Source organism: Fusarium redolens (genome assembly GCF_020744475.1).
Source record: "Fusarium redolens strain MPI-CAGE-AT-0023 chromosome Unknown BKA55scaffold_35, whole genome shotgun sequence".
NCBI classification, from domain to species: domain Eukaryota; kingdom Fungi; phylum Ascomycota; class Sordariomycetes; order Hypocreales; family Nectriaceae; genus Fusarium; species Fusarium redolens.
Genome location: NW_025763698.1, coordinates 189,063 through 205,060, shown reverse-complemented (window position 1 = coordinate 205,060; position 15,998 = coordinate 189,063). Strand labels below are relative to the sequence as shown.

The window sequence follows — 15,998 nt, the reverse complement described above, 5'->3', positions numbered from 1 at the left end:
GCCCTACGTAGTATTGATCTCCAGTATTCTGTGGGGTTCAGTCCACACGGAGCAAAACTTGTCCACCTCATGTTGATCTTTTGCGAATATAAGTACCCCAGAAAACCTCCACAAATGTTTCTTTCCCCAGCTCAATCCCCAGATTCAATTACGAACTTAAACATCACTTCAATCATCGAGTTTCAATATGGCTGGTGAGCAAACCACCAATGAGCAGCAGCTCGGCACGGCATCCAAGAAGGGTGTCTGGCGCCAGCTGCGTGAGAACCCTTACATCTTTGGACTTTCTATGGTATGCTGCTTCTTATCGTATCTTTGTCGGAACTGACACTTTACAATCAGTTTGCCAGTCTTGGTGGCTTCCTTTTCGGTTACGATCAAGGTGTTGTGTCCGGCGTACTGACCATGGAGTCGTTCGCGGCCGACTTTCCACGAATCTACCTCGACAGCGGTTTCAAGGGTTGGTTCGTCTCAACTTTGCTTCTGTGCGCGTGGTTTGGGTCTCTTATCAACGGCCCCATTGCCGACTACCTTGGAAGAAAGGGCTCGATCCTCCTGGCTGTTGTTGTCTTTACCATAGGCTCAGCTTTCCAGGCTGGCGCCAACTCTATCCCTATGCTTTTCGCAGGTGAGCAGCAACATCTTGTTCCCTTCGGCAACTTCTGCTAACATTAAATATAGGTCGTGCTGTGGCTGGTCTCGCAGTTGGCATGTTGACCATGATTGTGCCCATGTATATGTCGGAGGTGTCAAGCCCCGGCATCCGCGGTACTCTTGTTGTTTTGCAGCAACTGAGCATCACCCTGGGCATCCTCGTAAGCTATTGGCTAGAGTATGGAACCCAGTACATCGGTGGCCATCGATGCGCACCCGACATTCCGTACTCAGGTGGCACTTCCGACAAACCCACTTTCGATCCTCGATACGATGTTGGCCCCAACGGATGTACGGGACAGTCCGAAGCTGCCTGGCGAGTTCCCTTTGCCCTCCAGATCTTCCCTGCGCTTGTTTTGGGCATTGGCATGATCTTTTTCCCCGAGTCCCCGCGCTTCTACCTCATGCGCCACAAGGAGGACCAAGCTCTTGCCGCCTTGGCTCAACTTCGTCAGGTTCATGTTGATACAGAGTCCATCCGAGCTGAGTATCTAGCCATCAAAGCCGAGGTCCTGTTTGACGAGTCCATTACAAAGGAGAGGTTTCCCGGGAAGAAGGGAATTTCCCTCTTTGCTGCTCAGCATGTTGCTCTCGTATCTACGTGGCCTGCCTTCAAGCGCCTCGCCATTGGGTGCTGCATCATGTTTTTCCAGCAGTTCATGGGCTGCAATGCCATCATCTACTACGCCCCAGCCATGTTTGCACAGCTGGGACTCTCTGGAAATACCTCGGGCCTTTTGGCGACTGGTGTATACGGCATCGTCAACACGCTTTCAACACTGCCCGCCCTCTTCTTAATTGACAAGCTTGGTCGTCGTCCCTTGCTCATGTGTGGTGCAGCTGGAACGTTCATCTCTCTCGTTATTGTCGGTGGCATCATTGGAGGATACGGCTCAGCTCTTGCTGATAATAAATCGGCGGGCTGGGTTGGCATTGTCTTCATCTACATCTACGACGTCAACTTCTCGTTTTCATTCGCGCCTATCGGTTGGGTTCTGCCCTCTGAAATCTTCAACCTTGGCAATCGCTCCAAGGCCATGGCTATCACCACTAGCGCTACTTGGATGTGCAACTTCATTATCGGACTTGTGACGCCCGATATGCTGGCCACTATTGGCTGGGGTACCTACATCTTCTTTGCCGCATTCTGCCTTCTCGCCTTCTTCTTTACCTACTTCTTTGTGCCTGAGACTCGTGGAAAGAGTTTGGAGGATATGGATCTAGTATTTGGCGATACTGCATCTCATGAGGAGAAGGCAAGGTTGATGGAGATTGCATCTTCCATGGGCCTGACAGAAGCCTTCCCAGAGCACAAGGTCGTTCTTGCTAAGGAAGAACATACTTCTGCAGAGCATTATGCATAAGTCTATAATTAATAGAGTTATGTAATAGTTGTGATTTCTTGAGGCATAAGTTGGTCTGCACTAGGTTGATATTAATAGACTTATAATACGTAAATTAAGCAATATTTATATATTATACGTTCTATTAAATCAAGTCTGAAATTTAATATCTATAGCCCTTTAAGAGTTATTACTATAATAAACATCTCTTTACATCTTTAAATAAGAAAATCAATTAACTTAGTAAGTAATATTATGCTCAGCGTGTATATATATTAAACCTTAAAAATATTTTAAAATTTATTAAATAAGTTTATTTACTTACTATCTTCAATAGAGACTACTAGTCCAGTCCTGAGCACCCCCGATGAGGTAGCACTATCTATCGGACCAGCCAAGTTAACTCCAGAGTTAGTAAAGATGCCAAAAGGATCACCACCATCATTCTTTGGGTTATAACTACAGCCTCCAGACAATGGAGGAAGTAGTTGCCAGTACAAGTTAGGCAAGCCAACAGAGTTCATGTTGTTCACTTCTGAGACAAATGCCGACTTTTGATCGTACTTTTGTGAATCGACACCCCATTCCTCGAGATAGACCTTCTTTCCGTTGGCCTGATTCAACCAGTTTGGCAAATTGTCGCTCCACTTGCCGGGTACGCTGGCGTAGCGGTGGACGGAGATGGCGTCGATAGCCTTGCACTGAGTTACGGCAGGGAGAAAGGTGAAGCCGTGGGAGAAATCGCCGCCCAGGCCACCAGTGGAAATCAAGATATGGCTGTCAAGTCCTTCGCTGCGCATATGCGTAGCACGGCCACATGCCCAGCCGGCGGGATCGCCGTTCTTGCAATCGCTGGGTCCAGGGGTCATAGGTTCGATCTGCAGAGGGATTGATCTTTGTTAGAGAAAGCTACCCTGATGGTGTCTGCAGTGACAAGCCTTGCAATTGGGGGTGAGTTGGCTTTACAGACAGTCACAGGCGAATGCTAACCAGCCCTGCTAGATGCCAAGGATGGTCTTGCAGCTCAAGTGTCCCGTGTCAAAAGCCCTGGAATTGTGTCAGTGGCTATTGCAAAGCTTGAAAAGGGATATGGTGATCCCTGGTCTCAGTACAGTAGTTAAAGACTTACGTAAGCTCTGCAGTTGGCTGCAAGATTGAATCCTATATGAAGGAGGTATATAAAATATAACAGTAACATACTTAAATCGAAGTAAAGGGATTTTAAAACTTAATATCTATAGCCCGCCAGGAATTACTGCCACAATGAATATCGCCTTGCATCTTGAAGTGAGAAAACCAATCATCCTGATAGGTCACATTATACCCAGCGCTTGCATATACCTCTGATACAGCTTTCGCAAAGATGTCCTGCTTGTTGATCACAGGGCCCCATGGCTTGGGTGCAAGGATCTTTCGATCTGGCAGAACCAATCCATTGACAGTGCCTGGCCAGAGAGCTAGAACTTGGGTAGTAGTATCAATCGCGCGTCGTTGCAATGAGGTCTTTGGAGTGCCTGCCTCCACAATCGATTTGGCCCTGGAACCAGGTCCCATAGCGGCTTTAAACGTGATGCTGGTCTTACTTGAGGTCTTTTGGGGCGTTTTGGAGGTATCTTCCTCCGCATTTGAGTCTGATGGCTTCTGTCCAGGACATAACCAACTGTCCAACTCGGCGTAGTAGAATGGCATGGGTACTCGGAAGATATCCTTATCAGTGATTCCAGTCTCACGCTTTAGAATGTTGATATTGGCTTCAATGCGCAGGGCCGAGCTTTTCTGGATGGCGTCAAAGTTCTTGAACTTGAGAGCCTCTTGGATAGTCTGTCTGGGGAGACACAACTGTTCCTTCTTCTCTTCTACTTGAAGCGAACGAGAAACAGCTTTGACATTTCCATGACCAGCCTTGGACGCCTTCTTCAGTAGATCAAGACCCTTGAGCGGATCTGCAACCATGACAATCCATCCACGCTCATTATAGGCAGGCAAGAACTGAAGGAATTCGTCCACATGGCCAACGTACAACCAGCTTGTATCGAGGATCAGAGGATCTTGAACCTCTTGAGCCTTGAGAAACTCAACCATGAGAGGGGCTCTTCCATCCCAAGCGCCCATGATTGTTCTGCCCAGAGGGAAGGACTTTCCATTGTGCTTATAAGGGGGGATAGTCTCCAGATTTCCGGTGGAATCGATAGTATCGCCGTCACCTGGATGTTGAACTGCGCCAACTTTGTCGTTTCGGAGCTCATGGAACGCGTCGCGGCCGGATCTACGGGAGCTCTGGGCTGATCGGATCATGATACGGATAGTAATGGGGCCGTTCGGCCCAGGCATGCTAGAATAGCCGGGCTCGAAAAAGTCTTGGGTCCAGATATCTTGGTTGTCGAAGAGGAAGATGGGGTCTTTTATACCAGCATTGACGACATTGCGCTTGATATCATCGACGAACTGCTGCTGAACAGGGTTGGAACCAGGCTCGTTCACGCCGGTTGAAAAGACACGTTGGGCCACCTGCCCATGATGATGAGTCAATACTGGAGCAACTCGGACAGCAACAGTGTCGGTTGCTTTTGTTTTACCATCAGTTACAGTGAACTGCATCTTTGCATTGCCATCCCAGCCCTTGGGACGACGGACATCGCGGGCATCAATACCCAATTCGAGGCCCGATGAAAGCTCCTTAGCCGTGAACACGTAATCTCCTGATACGTAAGTCCACTTGTTACTCTTCTTGGTGAAGACTCGGACTTTTGCTGCGGCTGTTTTGTCGGTGACTTGGATGGATCCCTTGGCAGATGGACTCAACCCGGATATGGGAAGAGTTTTGAGTGGCGCAAGATATTTTGGGTTACGTTGGATGTCATCTGTAGCATCGTTGCAGAGGTCCAGATAAGCCTCATTGCTCGGGATGATGTCGACGCTTGGTCCCCATTTCTTAGCACAACGACGGCCAGTATCGCCGATATTCGCTAAGAATAAAGCGCCTCGATTAGCGGTCCATAAAGATCTGCCATCGAGATCTTTCTTGTCGACTTTTCCATCGCGGTTGGTATCTGCGAGGATGGTCACTTTGAGAGCGTTGCATGTTGTGGATAGCGCTACAGCAACTGTTAGCAGGGATAATGCCAATTAATTACTGGTTATATACCTAGCGTCAAGACAGCCGCCTTGGTTGCCAGGAACTTCATTGTGACTGAACAAAACTCTCGAAATTGGGCTGATTGACCCAAGAGAGGATTGGTTGTTTTGTGTTTCTCAACACGTACCATATATATTTATAGCAATTGATAGAATATCCTTCCATTGAACTCTAATCTCGGTAACATGACTAAAAATCCACTTAGTGGGCTCGTATAAATCCTACTATATTTTCTAGACCAGTCGATTGTCTGTAGTGGAGTAATGCCCCTTGCATTCCCGAGGATCCAAATATGGCGACTCCTTTTTAGGCTACTATTATTGGCCATAGCGTTCATACCACCTGATGCTTTCGTCGTACTGTAAATCTGATAATGGGCTCGATTCTAGACCTCTTGAGGTTAAGTTCACGAGGTAAGGCACACGATGCAACTATCAGCTGCTATATATCCTAAGTGATGGGAATAACTAATCTTAAGGTCTCCTAAGTCTATACTAAATTTACCTAAATCTTTGTATCACTTACGATTGAGGTCCTAAGTTTTCTTGCTCCCTGAGGGAGAGATCCGTCTACAAATTACCACTACCTCTCCAACCAGCTCCAAACTTTGCATATTTTCATGGTCATTGTGGTGGCTTCGCATGAATAACATCATTTCCTGGGCAATCCCTTACGACCCGTTCTTATCAGTCGCTATGCCGGAAGACGGACCAGAGTCAAGTCCTGTATATACGCTGTATTTGGCATGAGGACGAAGCGGATGAAAAATATGGCTACAGTAGGCGTATCGCTACATAACCCAACTTTAAGATCCCGCAGTGGAGTTAGACCGATAGTGACAATGAAGGCATGTCATTTCCGATGACATGTCTGTCATGGTTCAGACTTCTCGAGGAAGCATTGCACGGCCTTATTGATGTCAACACGAGAAACTGGAGTTCCCTATTCTCCCGTAAGTCCAATACTATATTAAGCTTCAGGGCATAACCATGTCTCAAAAGAACTGCAAATCAATCTAACTCAGGGTCACTAGCAGATGGTTAGGCTAGAGTATGCAAGTTAAATGAGTTGCGAGTGCCAGTGTAAATCTGTATAAAACAATGTATTAAAGTGAATAGAACTCTAGACTGGCGGTCTAAATAAAGCATCCAAGTAGTGAATCTCACTCCTTCCCAGCCTGCCAACAAGCCACTCTCAAAGGCCGGACAGGATTTGGGGGAACAGCTTCTCAGTGAAGTCCCAAAGAATAGGAGTGTAGTCAGGCGCCCAAGTGAGTCCGGTCCAGAAAGTGTTGCGCTGTCCCTGGAGGGCGTAAATCTTGTTGTAGAAGCCACCCTCAAGCTCCTGAGCACAGACCTTGGGAACAGTCAAGCCATGGGATGCGAAGGCAACGATATCAGGAGTTGTCACATCGTAAGTGCCTGCCTTGTCGATGTTTGTGAAGACTTGCTTGATAAGAGACTTGGCCTTCTGAGCTGTCAGGTTGGCCTGACCAAGGACACGGGTTGTCCAGAGATCCTTTTCACCCGCACGAGTGTAGGCATCGACAAAGTTACCTCGTGGAAGATAGAAGTTAGTGGCGTTGTCGGGCGTGTCGCGAATGCCTGCAACATCTTTGGGTAGGCTTGTCTTGCCGACGACGCCGACATACAGCGTCTCCCAGGAGAACTTGGAGAAGAGCGACTTCTCTTTGGTATCAAGATCCCAAGTACCAACGTTATCGGGTGATGGAGTTGCCGCAAAGAGGACCTTCTTGGCCTTGATGTTCTTTTTGCCAGAGGGTGTCTGCACGACAAGCTCTGAGCCCTGAGAAGTTCGCTTGCTCCAGGCGACTGTACTTTCAAGAAGAACGTCATCCTTGATCAAGTCATAGACTCGGTCATAGAGTGTCTCCGAGGAATATGTCTCTGGCCACTTAAATGTAGGACCAGCAAGACCGAATCCGAAAGCAGCAAGCTGAGGCTCTCCAACGACAGCCATGACATTCCAAGTCGGAGTATGAGTCGCGTCAGAGAGCCAGATAAGAGTGCGCAGGATAGAAAGCGCACTTCCAAGACGGTACTTCTCAAGGAACTCGCCAAAGGGAAGAAGGAGGTCTTCAGGGACTTCTCCCTTCTTGAAGTAGCCGTTCTCGAACCAAGGTTGATACTTGGCGGCCAATGCAGCATACGCGGCCAGGGCGACAGTGGAGTTGATAGCACCGTAGTCAGGATCAACCTTCTTTCCGGTGTTGAAATCAACGTCCTTGGTAGCGAATAAAAGTTCCGCGGAGCTGATCACATCAGGAGAGATGAGTCCAACATTGAATCGCTTGAAGAAAGCCTTGGTTGTCTTTCGGTCGAGATAAGCTTGGACTCCGTAGTTGATCGGTCTCTCGTTGGGGCCCGGCTTATAAGCATGGACATGGCCACCCTAAGAACGCATCAGCAATCCCATATGTACTCTGTAGAAAGGCAACTCACGAGTCTGTTCTGCTTCTCAATCACCACGACCTTCTTGCCATAATCCTCTCGCAGCCTGACTGCAGCGTAAGCACCAGTTGCGCCACCACCAACGATGGCGACGTCGACCTCAAGGGTATCCTGCTTGGGCGTTGCGAGGGCACCATGGCCTGCCAAATAGGCAAAGAAGGGGAGAAAATTATTCAACTTCATCTTGTCAATAAATTGAAGGTGAATGATGAGTTACGAGAAAGGACGGAGGGGGAGAGACTTAAGTATGCGCGGCTGATCGGTATGTTTACCTCCTTGTGACACCAGCCTAGTCCAAAGTTTCCATTGCACGTCGCACGAGACAGCGAATCAGCAGGTCGACAGAATAACGCAATATGACTTTCTCATTTAAAAATTCCGGCACGAACGCACAGCCCACTACGTAGTGCTGTCGATCAGAAGAGATTGTCAGGGCGCCGTGGGAACTACCGACGTAGCATCCGGGACTTTCGGCCATAGAGAGTTTAATTCAAGGTCTCATGCCATAAGTCAACGCACGAACGTTACCCGTATAATTTCATTTTAATATTTCTAGAAAGTATAAAAGATGATAACATCACTAATTCGTCGTACTACGAATTTTAAGTCTGTATCCATCCGAGCGGCCGTAGGCTCCTGGACGCTATGTCGTAGAACCTCGGGACCGCAGGGTTCCACTTGGAGTGCTGAAGTGCCGTGGAACAATGGGTCACCAACTGACATCAAGGGTATTAGCTCGGTAGCACGGGCTGTTGACCCCTGGTCCCTTCACGTAGTACCAGAACAAGACAGGAGCCGCATGAAGAACAGTGATCATCAAAACGGTCTGGTGGAATATCATGTCATTTGTCCCGAAAGTGGTGTTATAAAGCCTCTTGGTTCTCTATATAAATTACTCGAGCCGATAAAAGCCTTTAGTTTCAGCTTGCTTAATCTCCACGACCGTGTCATTTCGCACGTAGATTCCCGGCGCGTCATCTTCAGGACCAGAGCCCGACTGTTCACTCAAGATCATAGTATGCACTCCTTCGGGACGTTGCACGTCACCAGAATGATAATGCAGTCCGTTCTCAAGGTCAGCCAATTGATGCGTTGAGCTTGTTTCATCCGCTTCCCTGTCTTTATTTGTCCGGATAAGTGTTGTGAGCTTGATAGCATTGCTCGGTCGGCTGATAGGCTGGCTGCTTTTTCCATACGAACTGAGGAAACTGGAAGGGAGAACATGAACAAAGATTGGACGAAGAAGAGGAAAGCATGCTGTGACAGCTAGTTAATAATCGGATAAGATGACGGACAGAGGTATCTACTAACCAGAGACAATGGCGATATTGACTTCAACAGATCCCAGAATGCAGAACATGGCATAGTCATGAGGCATCTGTGTTGTGTTATCGGGGTAGTTGACGAGTTCAACTAGGACAAACATAGATGCAAAGCAGACACTGGACCAAAGGTCAGTCAAATAGTTCGGGATGATGTAAGTGGGAGGACATGGGATCTTACATGGTACCGAGAAGGAACAGAGCGCCGATTGCTAGCTTTTGACCCGTTCGGAGTCTCAGTCTAAATACTTCAATAATAGGTAAGGCCAAGATAGCGATGTCCATAATAAAATGAGTCGTGATGGTGCCCAGGAAGAACTGGTCGCTGTTGATGTTGCAGACCTTGTCTGTAATAGTGTAGTCCCAAAGGGACTGGACGGGGACGCAACGAAATGTAAGCATAAATGTCCTGATGATAATCCAGATGACTACCATAACAAGCATGACCATGATTGGAATGCGAATGGATGAAATGCGAAACAGGCGCCAATACAGACATAAGATGGCGAGCTTGGAACAAGCGATTGATGAGGCGTAGCAGAGGGAGTTGAAGTAGGCCAGAAATCGTGCTTGTTGAAGAATTGCCTCACGTTCATCGGTAGGCATTGAGTCGGGAATGTTCACTCCGAGATATGTATGTAGGGTCCCTATATCAGTGTAAGTCTCAACCAAAAGCCAAGACGGGATTGTCACCGACATTCAACCATGATACCGCAGTACCCCGTCGCGAACAGAAACGCCAGTATGGTGAAGTAATCGTCAAACCACCAGCTCATCTTGGTCATGCGCCGGGCGCAGACACGAAGAATGAGGGACGTCAAAGCAGCGAGCCATGGGATCGCAACACCAGCCCAAATATTAGGTTGGAGTCCAGCCATGATTTGAGCACGCGCTGTTGCAGCGCCAATTCATAAAGATTGTATCAAAATGATGGGAAATAACAGTCGAGAATTTTTGCTACAGCAAGAATGGGGGAAATCTCATGCACGCAGGATGGGATCTGCATTTTGAATGGCCGCGAGGACGAGAGCTGAACCTGTCTGCAGGACAACTGACTCGTCAACCAGCCATGATAGCTTTCCCCGGATACGACCATACCTAAAAGAAGCACGCTCTATCGTTATCTCGTCTTAGCTCCAATAGATAACTCGACCGTTGCAGATTAACCGCCAATTTTGAGTTTACGCTTGTTGGCGTAGTGGACATACTACTGGCTGCAGCGCGTTGCTGGTGACAAGCCTCGTTTGAGAGTTTGACAGTTATCTGTTCGACAAATCATCTGGAAAAAAAAAAACTTCAGCACTCGACTGATAAAGGGCTGAAGCTAGCCTAGGCCAGTTAATTTCCACCTTTTCAAAAGGGGGCTTTCCGTCGGTGTTTGGTCTTGACTCGCTGTTAGAGATCATGATTTCGAAGGCGTCTACCAAGCCACAGCTGATTTCTGTCTTAATTCCGCTCCTGTGGTCTTGGCATTAATGATGGATTTTGAAGAGACTAGCCATTCCCGAAATGCAGAATTTACTCGGTACCAGCATCGCTAGCATCATTTTGACAGTTTCCTTCGCCTAATCCTCCCAAGATCTGTCCCTTGCACATTGACCTCGGATCATGACATGTTGAACGGCGCTTGTACCTTTTCAATGCGCCTTATCATCCGAACTTGAGTAGATCCCTGCTGTTGAATGTCTAGCCGATGTAACCGAGGATTTGGTTTGGGATGCTCATTGGCGTTCTCTTTCATATGCAAGACTCCACACAGGCCGAACCAATCAATCTGGGAACATGGGCGCAAGGTCAATAAAGACTGATTCATGACCAGATAAGCCTCAGCCTTTGGCAACACCAGTCCAGCCCGTCATAAACAAGTTAGTGTCCTCGTACCTTGAAATCATGCGTGGGCTGGAACAACACTGCCTAAGCTTCTGCAAGCTTTGAAACAGCCGCTGAATGCCACAGCTAACCCACTGCGGAAGTGCAGATTCCGTTATTTTCAGGTCCAAGAGCCTAATTGGCATCCGCGATAGTAAGCTTGCACAACTGGCCTTGTTATGAACTTAGGAGCATTAGGTATTGAGTTTAATTCTCGGTTCTCTCAGCATGAGAATGCCGCCATAAAGTTAAAGCCAAGGCGGAAGAACTTCAAGTACAGTCAGTATATCCTGATTGAGTGGTGAAACACAATATATTCCCACCCCTCGCATTGATAAAACATTGTCGAATACTAGTATGAGGGGAAAAGTTATTCAGCTAAGTTAGTTGATCCTATATTTCACGATTCAAAAACATGGGACTGCCAAGGTCTCAACCACCCCGTATCCGATAGTCGCGTATACACAAGGCTAAGATGCCATTTTACCAGCCCAATCTTCCACCATCTTCAGGACGCCCCCCGGACGGGGCCCATCATATCCCACGTGTCGCATCCATTCTCTCAGACTCTTGATACGATTGGGATAGATACGATCGAGAATTTCTGTATCCCGTGATGGAGTGATACCATCACCCCAGTACCGCCACCAAGCACCAAAATTGTCTCGCCAGCTCATGACTGAGTCGTCTCGTGGTGCTTCGGGACCTAGGGACCAGTTGACGTAAGCACCCGGGTAAGGCTCTGCGAGAGGTGCATATGACTCAAACGGCACACTCTGGTGCGATGCAGGTTTGCCGGTAACCTCTGTAAAGGCTTCAGCGATCTCTTTGAAGTTCACATTATCTGTCACTACAGAGAGATCAATGCCTGCCGACTCAGATGGGTTGTCAAAGATCCAGAGGTTGTAAATGCCCACGTCGCAAAGAGCAATCAAGGGGAGCTTCACGTGGCTTGCTATTGATCCATATTAGCCAGATACTTCGAGTTCCTCGGACTTCCCTCGAAGAATGCAGATACCGTTCAAAGACGAAGGGGGTGAAAACATGGAAAGAAACTTACGGGCCGGATTAATCCACGCAAAGGATCCATCAGGCTGGTTCTTAGGAATGAACATGCCATCTATGAGCATATCCATATACGGACCAGTACTGAAAAGCGTACTCTTCATAGGTTCTTGACCTTGTGCGAGAATAAACTTGCCCACCCTCCCCTTGGACTCCATGTGTCCGCAGTGGTAACTCTCGTCAAAGTTTGCGTTGCCCAAGGCATATTCGATATTCGCCCAAACATAGTGCTGCACATGTTCAGACCTCGCAATCTCGTAGGCCCTGAAGCCGTAGAAGAGCTCGTCTTTTTCGCCTAGAGTAAAACCGTCGAGATTTACCCAGGCACCATACACGCCTTTGAAGACGCGGTGTAGATCTTGTTGGTTTTCTTGAGTACCTTGAATAAGGGACACATTTGGTAGGGCGGCGAGCTTCTCAGCGCGGGAAGACTTTGGATTTCGAGTCAAGACCCTGACTAAGTAGCGTCCACTCTGTGATAAAGCTTCCACCGGGTGTCAGCACAAGATTGAAACCTTATTTATATCACAGCATTCTGACCTTGTACTACTGGCATGCCTTGTGCACCAGTGCCACCAATGACGGCGATTTCTTTCAACCCTGCCATGTCGTCTAGTTGTGATGGATAAAAAGGCTTCTTCTTGGCTCTGGAAGCAAGCTTTTACGTAGCGTCAAATTGGTGGGAAGAATGATAGTGAATCTCTGGAACTAGGTCGCTACTTATAGCTTCAAGATCAATAGACAGCAGACGGACTATACCAACATGTACGAATATCCTCCGATGCTGTCTGTGGAGATAGCACCGGATGGTTCTTTGCATTCTGATTGGGGACCCTGAGCCGAATGGAATTTAATACAGTACAAGAACAGCATAACATAGTATATTGCAGATATCATATATTTGTAAGCTGATTCTAAACCTTCCGCGGAGGCTTTTGGGTCCATTTTCTAGGTAATAAGAGACCTGTATTATATAAGTTATTGGGGTTATAAATATTAGTGCTAATATAAGCCCTAGATTACTTATATCCATATTATTTCTTTTAACCTTGCTTAAATGTATATATAATCAGCTTTATATTAAATACAGTTTTGGAATATAATGGCACTGGTCCCTGGTAGTGTGTACCCTAGAGTGAGGTCTTGGCAGGAAAACGCTTTGCCGAATCGGCACCGAGTGGGGATAACCTCATAACGCCAGACGGGGTTAACTGCACATATCGCCGAATTAACTATATCTCAGTCCATTGATAGTCCTGCAGTGTTAATGTGCTAAGTTCAGCGGAGTATATAAGACTCAGATTCTACCGCTGGTTGATAATATACTCCAAGCTCAACTCTTGTCTTAACTCAGCACTAAGCAATCAACTTTAACATCGCCATGTCCACCACTACCCTTGACACCTCTTCCCCGAGCGCCTACGGGCCCTCTGAGACAGCTCTTCTTCTTCTTGATTGGTACACCCTCTTCGTTGAGAAGGTTGCTGGTCCATCCGCTGAACCAGCCTTGAAGGTCGCGGTTGAGCTCCGAAACTGGGCCAAGGCTCAAAACATCACCGTTATTCACTGCCTTGTCGACGCAAACGGCACTCCCTTTCCGGCCTGCAAAGGCGTCGATCGCTTTCAAGGTCTCTTGGAGATTATGAAGAACGTGGAACAACCCGAACCAGCTGAACTTCGGACCGATGACAATGACGAGCTCACCTTTTACCGGGTCCCGGGACATATCTCGGCGCTCAAATCCCCAGGCTTACTTGCATATTTGAAGGAGAAGGGAATCAAGTCTCTTGTCCTCACTGGCTTGAGCACTTCTGGCTGTGTTCTAAGAACTGCAGTTACAGCAACGGATGCTGAATTTGCAACAACGGTTATCAGCGACGCTTGTGCTGATGGGGATGGGGACCTTCACCGGGTCATCTTGGATAAGATCATTCCTTCTAGGGGTCACGTGAAAATTGCTGCAGAGTTTCGGAAGGAATTTGAAGCATCTCGGAATGCTTGAGCTGTAGAAGTGAGATTGGTACGACTTATGACAAGTCCAGAATCAGAGAAATCTCAACAAAGCAGGACCAAGGGGTGGGAAACATCTCTCTAAAAGTACCGTTAGAATCTCAGAGGAGTAAAGAGTCCAATAAAATAAGCCGCATTCTATTTTTAGAATATCAGCAATTATAAAAATCCCGTAATTGAATCAGTAGTAGCAGATGCGTGACGTTGCGATGGATCTTCTGGACGGGTTTAACATATCCAGGTTGTTATATCCGTTGGTTCGATGCTACTGGTTCAAGCTTTCTCCACAAAAGAAAACCGGGGCTGTTACGGAGGACTGGATCTGCAGCAAGCTGGAGATTTCTCATCCTCTTCCTCATTAGAGCTCTCACCCTCGGATTTCTAGTAACCTCAACCAGGATAGCTACAGCAAGGTTAATTTTACCAGCTTTTGTCTATGTTCAGGACAGATCTGCATGGGTTCACAACGCACAAACCCAAACGGATGTCACAACTGTCGGCAAAAACGACTCCGCTGTGACGGGTCCGTTCCCTCTTGTCGCAAGTGCATATCGTTGGGCAAAGAATGTCTTGGATATGGTAACCTGTGGAGATGGACGGATTCTGTAGCAAGCCGTGGCAAGTTGGCTGGCAAAAAGATGCCTTTACCTAAAGACACCTTGGATCATCGTATAGAAAGCCAGTCGAAACCGGATGCAACCAGCCTTACTGTAACCACTGCCAATCAAAATATGAGCAGTGGTTCTTCCCGGGATCTGGATCTTAGTGGTAGTTTACAACTTTGTGGTAACTTAACGGATCCTTTGTTCAGCGATATGAGCTCAACTGATCATTATTATTTATCGTATTGTTTGTCGCCCCCTGTTGGACTACGTACGCTCTTTGCTAACCAATGATAACCAGTTGCGAATGGACTTTGCCCTCAGCTTGTAGCAATAGACCTACCTGGGCACAATCCGTTCCCGAGATTATTACCCATGGGATTCTGCAGCCCCGTCCTACAATACACCATGATCACTGCCGCAGCTCTGCATATGTCGAATGTTCTAAGACCAAACACGGACAAGTGGCCGGTGACACCAAATCACGTCAATAACAACTGGGATCCATCTCGAAGAGCTATGCTCGATGCGTTGGCGGCTAAACAAAAAGCCCTTTATCTTCTTCGCATGGCATTTCAGGACCTGGAGACCCAGGGACGCGATATGGTATTGACAGCTGCTATGCTTCTCGTCACCGCTGATATGATCGACTCGGGGAAACATGGATCCAAGGCACATCTCGACGGAATCGGCTGGTTGCTAAGCTATGCTCAGCCGGCTACTAGCGTGGGCGAGATGCTCAAGGACTTTGTTATATCGGATTGCTACATGTAAGCCCTGTTCTTGTTCCTAGAGACGGCGTGCCATTAACTGATGTGTCAGCTTCTATGTGTTTGCTTTGACCTTCATGGACCAGATTCCGCAGTCTTCTCTTGCACTCAACACAACAATCGCATCATCTGCTATCCATTATGCCGCCCGCAACAGTTTCATTTGCTGCCCTGCTGAAATCCTTCAGATTCTTTGGTCTACTGCAATAATCTTGCAAAGGCAGACAGCCAATAGCCATGATAGGGAGGGCGCGGCCGCGAAAGGCTTCGAACTATTCATGGAAGCCATGACATTCAACGTCGAAACGTGGTCTCGGGATATCCAGCAAGTTCCTCTTGGTCGTCAGGTCACTGATATCTCAAGCCGGATACACACAGGATATACACATCAGATGGCATGTTGTCTATACATCATATACGCCATTCCTTCTGTGAGGAGCTTTCTGCCAGAAAACACCGAACTGGATCTCGAGCACGGGCTCATCTTACATCTCCGCTATATCACTGACGAGGATCCCAACTTCAAGACATCCTTTTGGCCAACGTTCATTGCTGGAGCTCAGTCGAGTGATCCTGGTCAGCAAGCGTGGATTATGGATAGAATGAGGAGACAGTCACGTCTGTTTCCATGGGGTTTTCTGTATACCGCAATGGAAACACTTGAGCTTATCTGGAGGGAACGGGCCAAAGCTCCGGAAGGGCTGAACTGGTTGGAGATTCTGAGAAGTCCCGAGGTGAGTTTTCTGATTGTGTAGG

At 47.6% G+C, this 15,998-nt stretch overlaps 6 protein-coding genes across 6 annotated transcripts; 3 read left to right on the top strand and 3 right to left on the bottom strand.

The window, feature by feature from the left end:
- Positions 1–187: 187 nt before the first annotated feature.
- On the top strand, positions 188–2,018 carry BKA55DRAFT_547065 (general substrate transporter; the record flags this gene model as incomplete). The annotated part of the gene is made up of 3 exons (XM_046190986.1): positions 188–292; positions 343–628; positions 682–2,018. 3 exons carry the CDS (start codon positions 188–190, stop codon positions 2,016–2,018), a joined length of 1,728 nt encoding a protein of 575 aa, XP_046041198.1.
- A 1,200-nt stretch (positions 2,019–3,218) lies between these two features.
- On the bottom strand, positions 3,219–5,229 carry BKA55DRAFT_720733 (uncharacterized protein; the record flags this gene model as incomplete). The annotated part of the gene is made up of 2 exons (XM_046201002.1): positions 5,143–5,229; positions 3,219–5,092 (listed from the first exon to the last, which is right to left on the bottom strand). The coding sequence occupies exons 1-2, from the start codon at positions 5,180–5,182 to the stop codon at positions 3,219–3,221; spliced, it is 1,914 nt and encodes a 637-aa protein (XP_046041197.1). The 5' UTR covers positions 5,183–5,229.
- Positions 5,230–6,215: 986 nt separating this feature from the next.
- Positions 6,216–9,919, bottom strand: BKA55DRAFT_657506 (uncharacterized protein). Its single transcript, XM_046197486.1, has 6 exons — positions 9,624–9,919; positions 9,108–9,573; positions 8,916–9,046; positions 8,545–8,861; positions 7,596–7,781; positions 6,216–7,545 (listed from the first exon to the last, which is right to left on the bottom strand). The coding sequence occupies exons 1-6, from the start codon at positions 9,802–9,804 to the stop codon at positions 6,328–6,330; spliced, it is 2,499 nt and encodes an 832-aa protein (XP_046041196.1). The 5' UTR covers positions 9,805–9,919; the 3' UTR covers positions 6,216–6,327.
- Positions 9,920–11,103: 1,184 nt separating this feature from the next.
- On the bottom strand, positions 11,104–12,467 carry BKA55DRAFT_720731 (uncharacterized protein; the record flags this gene model as incomplete). The annotated part of the gene is made up of 3 exons (XM_046201001.1): positions 11,104–11,750; positions 11,856–12,333; positions 12,390–12,467. The coding sequence occupies 3 exons, from the start codon at positions 12,465–12,467 to the stop codon at positions 11,266–11,268; spliced, it is 1,041 nt and encodes a 346-aa protein (XP_046041195.1). The 3' UTR covers positions 11,104–11,265.
- A 774-nt stretch (positions 12,468–13,241) lies between these two features.
- BKA55DRAFT_681739 (Isochorismatase-like protein) lies at positions 13,242–13,917 on the top strand (the record flags this gene model as incomplete). The annotated part of the gene is made up of 1 exon (XM_046198268.1): positions 13,242–13,917. The coding sequence occupies one exon, from the start codon at positions 13,242–13,244 to the stop codon at positions 13,860–13,862; it is 621 nt and encodes a 206-aa protein (XP_046041194.1). The 3' UTR covers positions 13,863–13,917.
- A 408-nt stretch (positions 13,918–14,325) lies between these two features.
- Positions 14,326–15,997, top strand: BKA55DRAFT_530142 (fungal-specific transcription factor domain-containing protein; the record flags this gene model as incomplete). The annotated part of the gene is made up of 3 exons (XM_046189126.1): positions 14,326–14,719; positions 14,774–15,242; positions 15,295–15,997. 3 exons carry the CDS (start codon positions 14,326–14,328, stop codon positions 15,995–15,997), a joined length of 1,566 nt encoding a protein of 521 aa, XP_046041193.1.
- Between the last annotated feature and the right edge of the window lies 1 nt (position 15,998).

Coding starts and splice junctions, on each gene's coding strand:
- BKA55DRAFT_657506 (XM_046197486.1), bottom strand. CDS start 9,804: ATGGCTGGACTCCAACCTAATATTTGGGCTGGTGTTGCGATCCCATGG. Junction 9,047..9,107: donor CTGTTCCTTCTCGGTACCAT/GTAAGATCCCAT, acceptor CCTTTGGTCCAG/TGTCTGCTTTGCATCTATGT. Junction 8,862..8,915: donor CAATATCGCCATTGTCTCTG/GTTAGTAGATAC, acceptor TAGCTGTCACAG/CATGCTTTCCTCTTCTTCGT.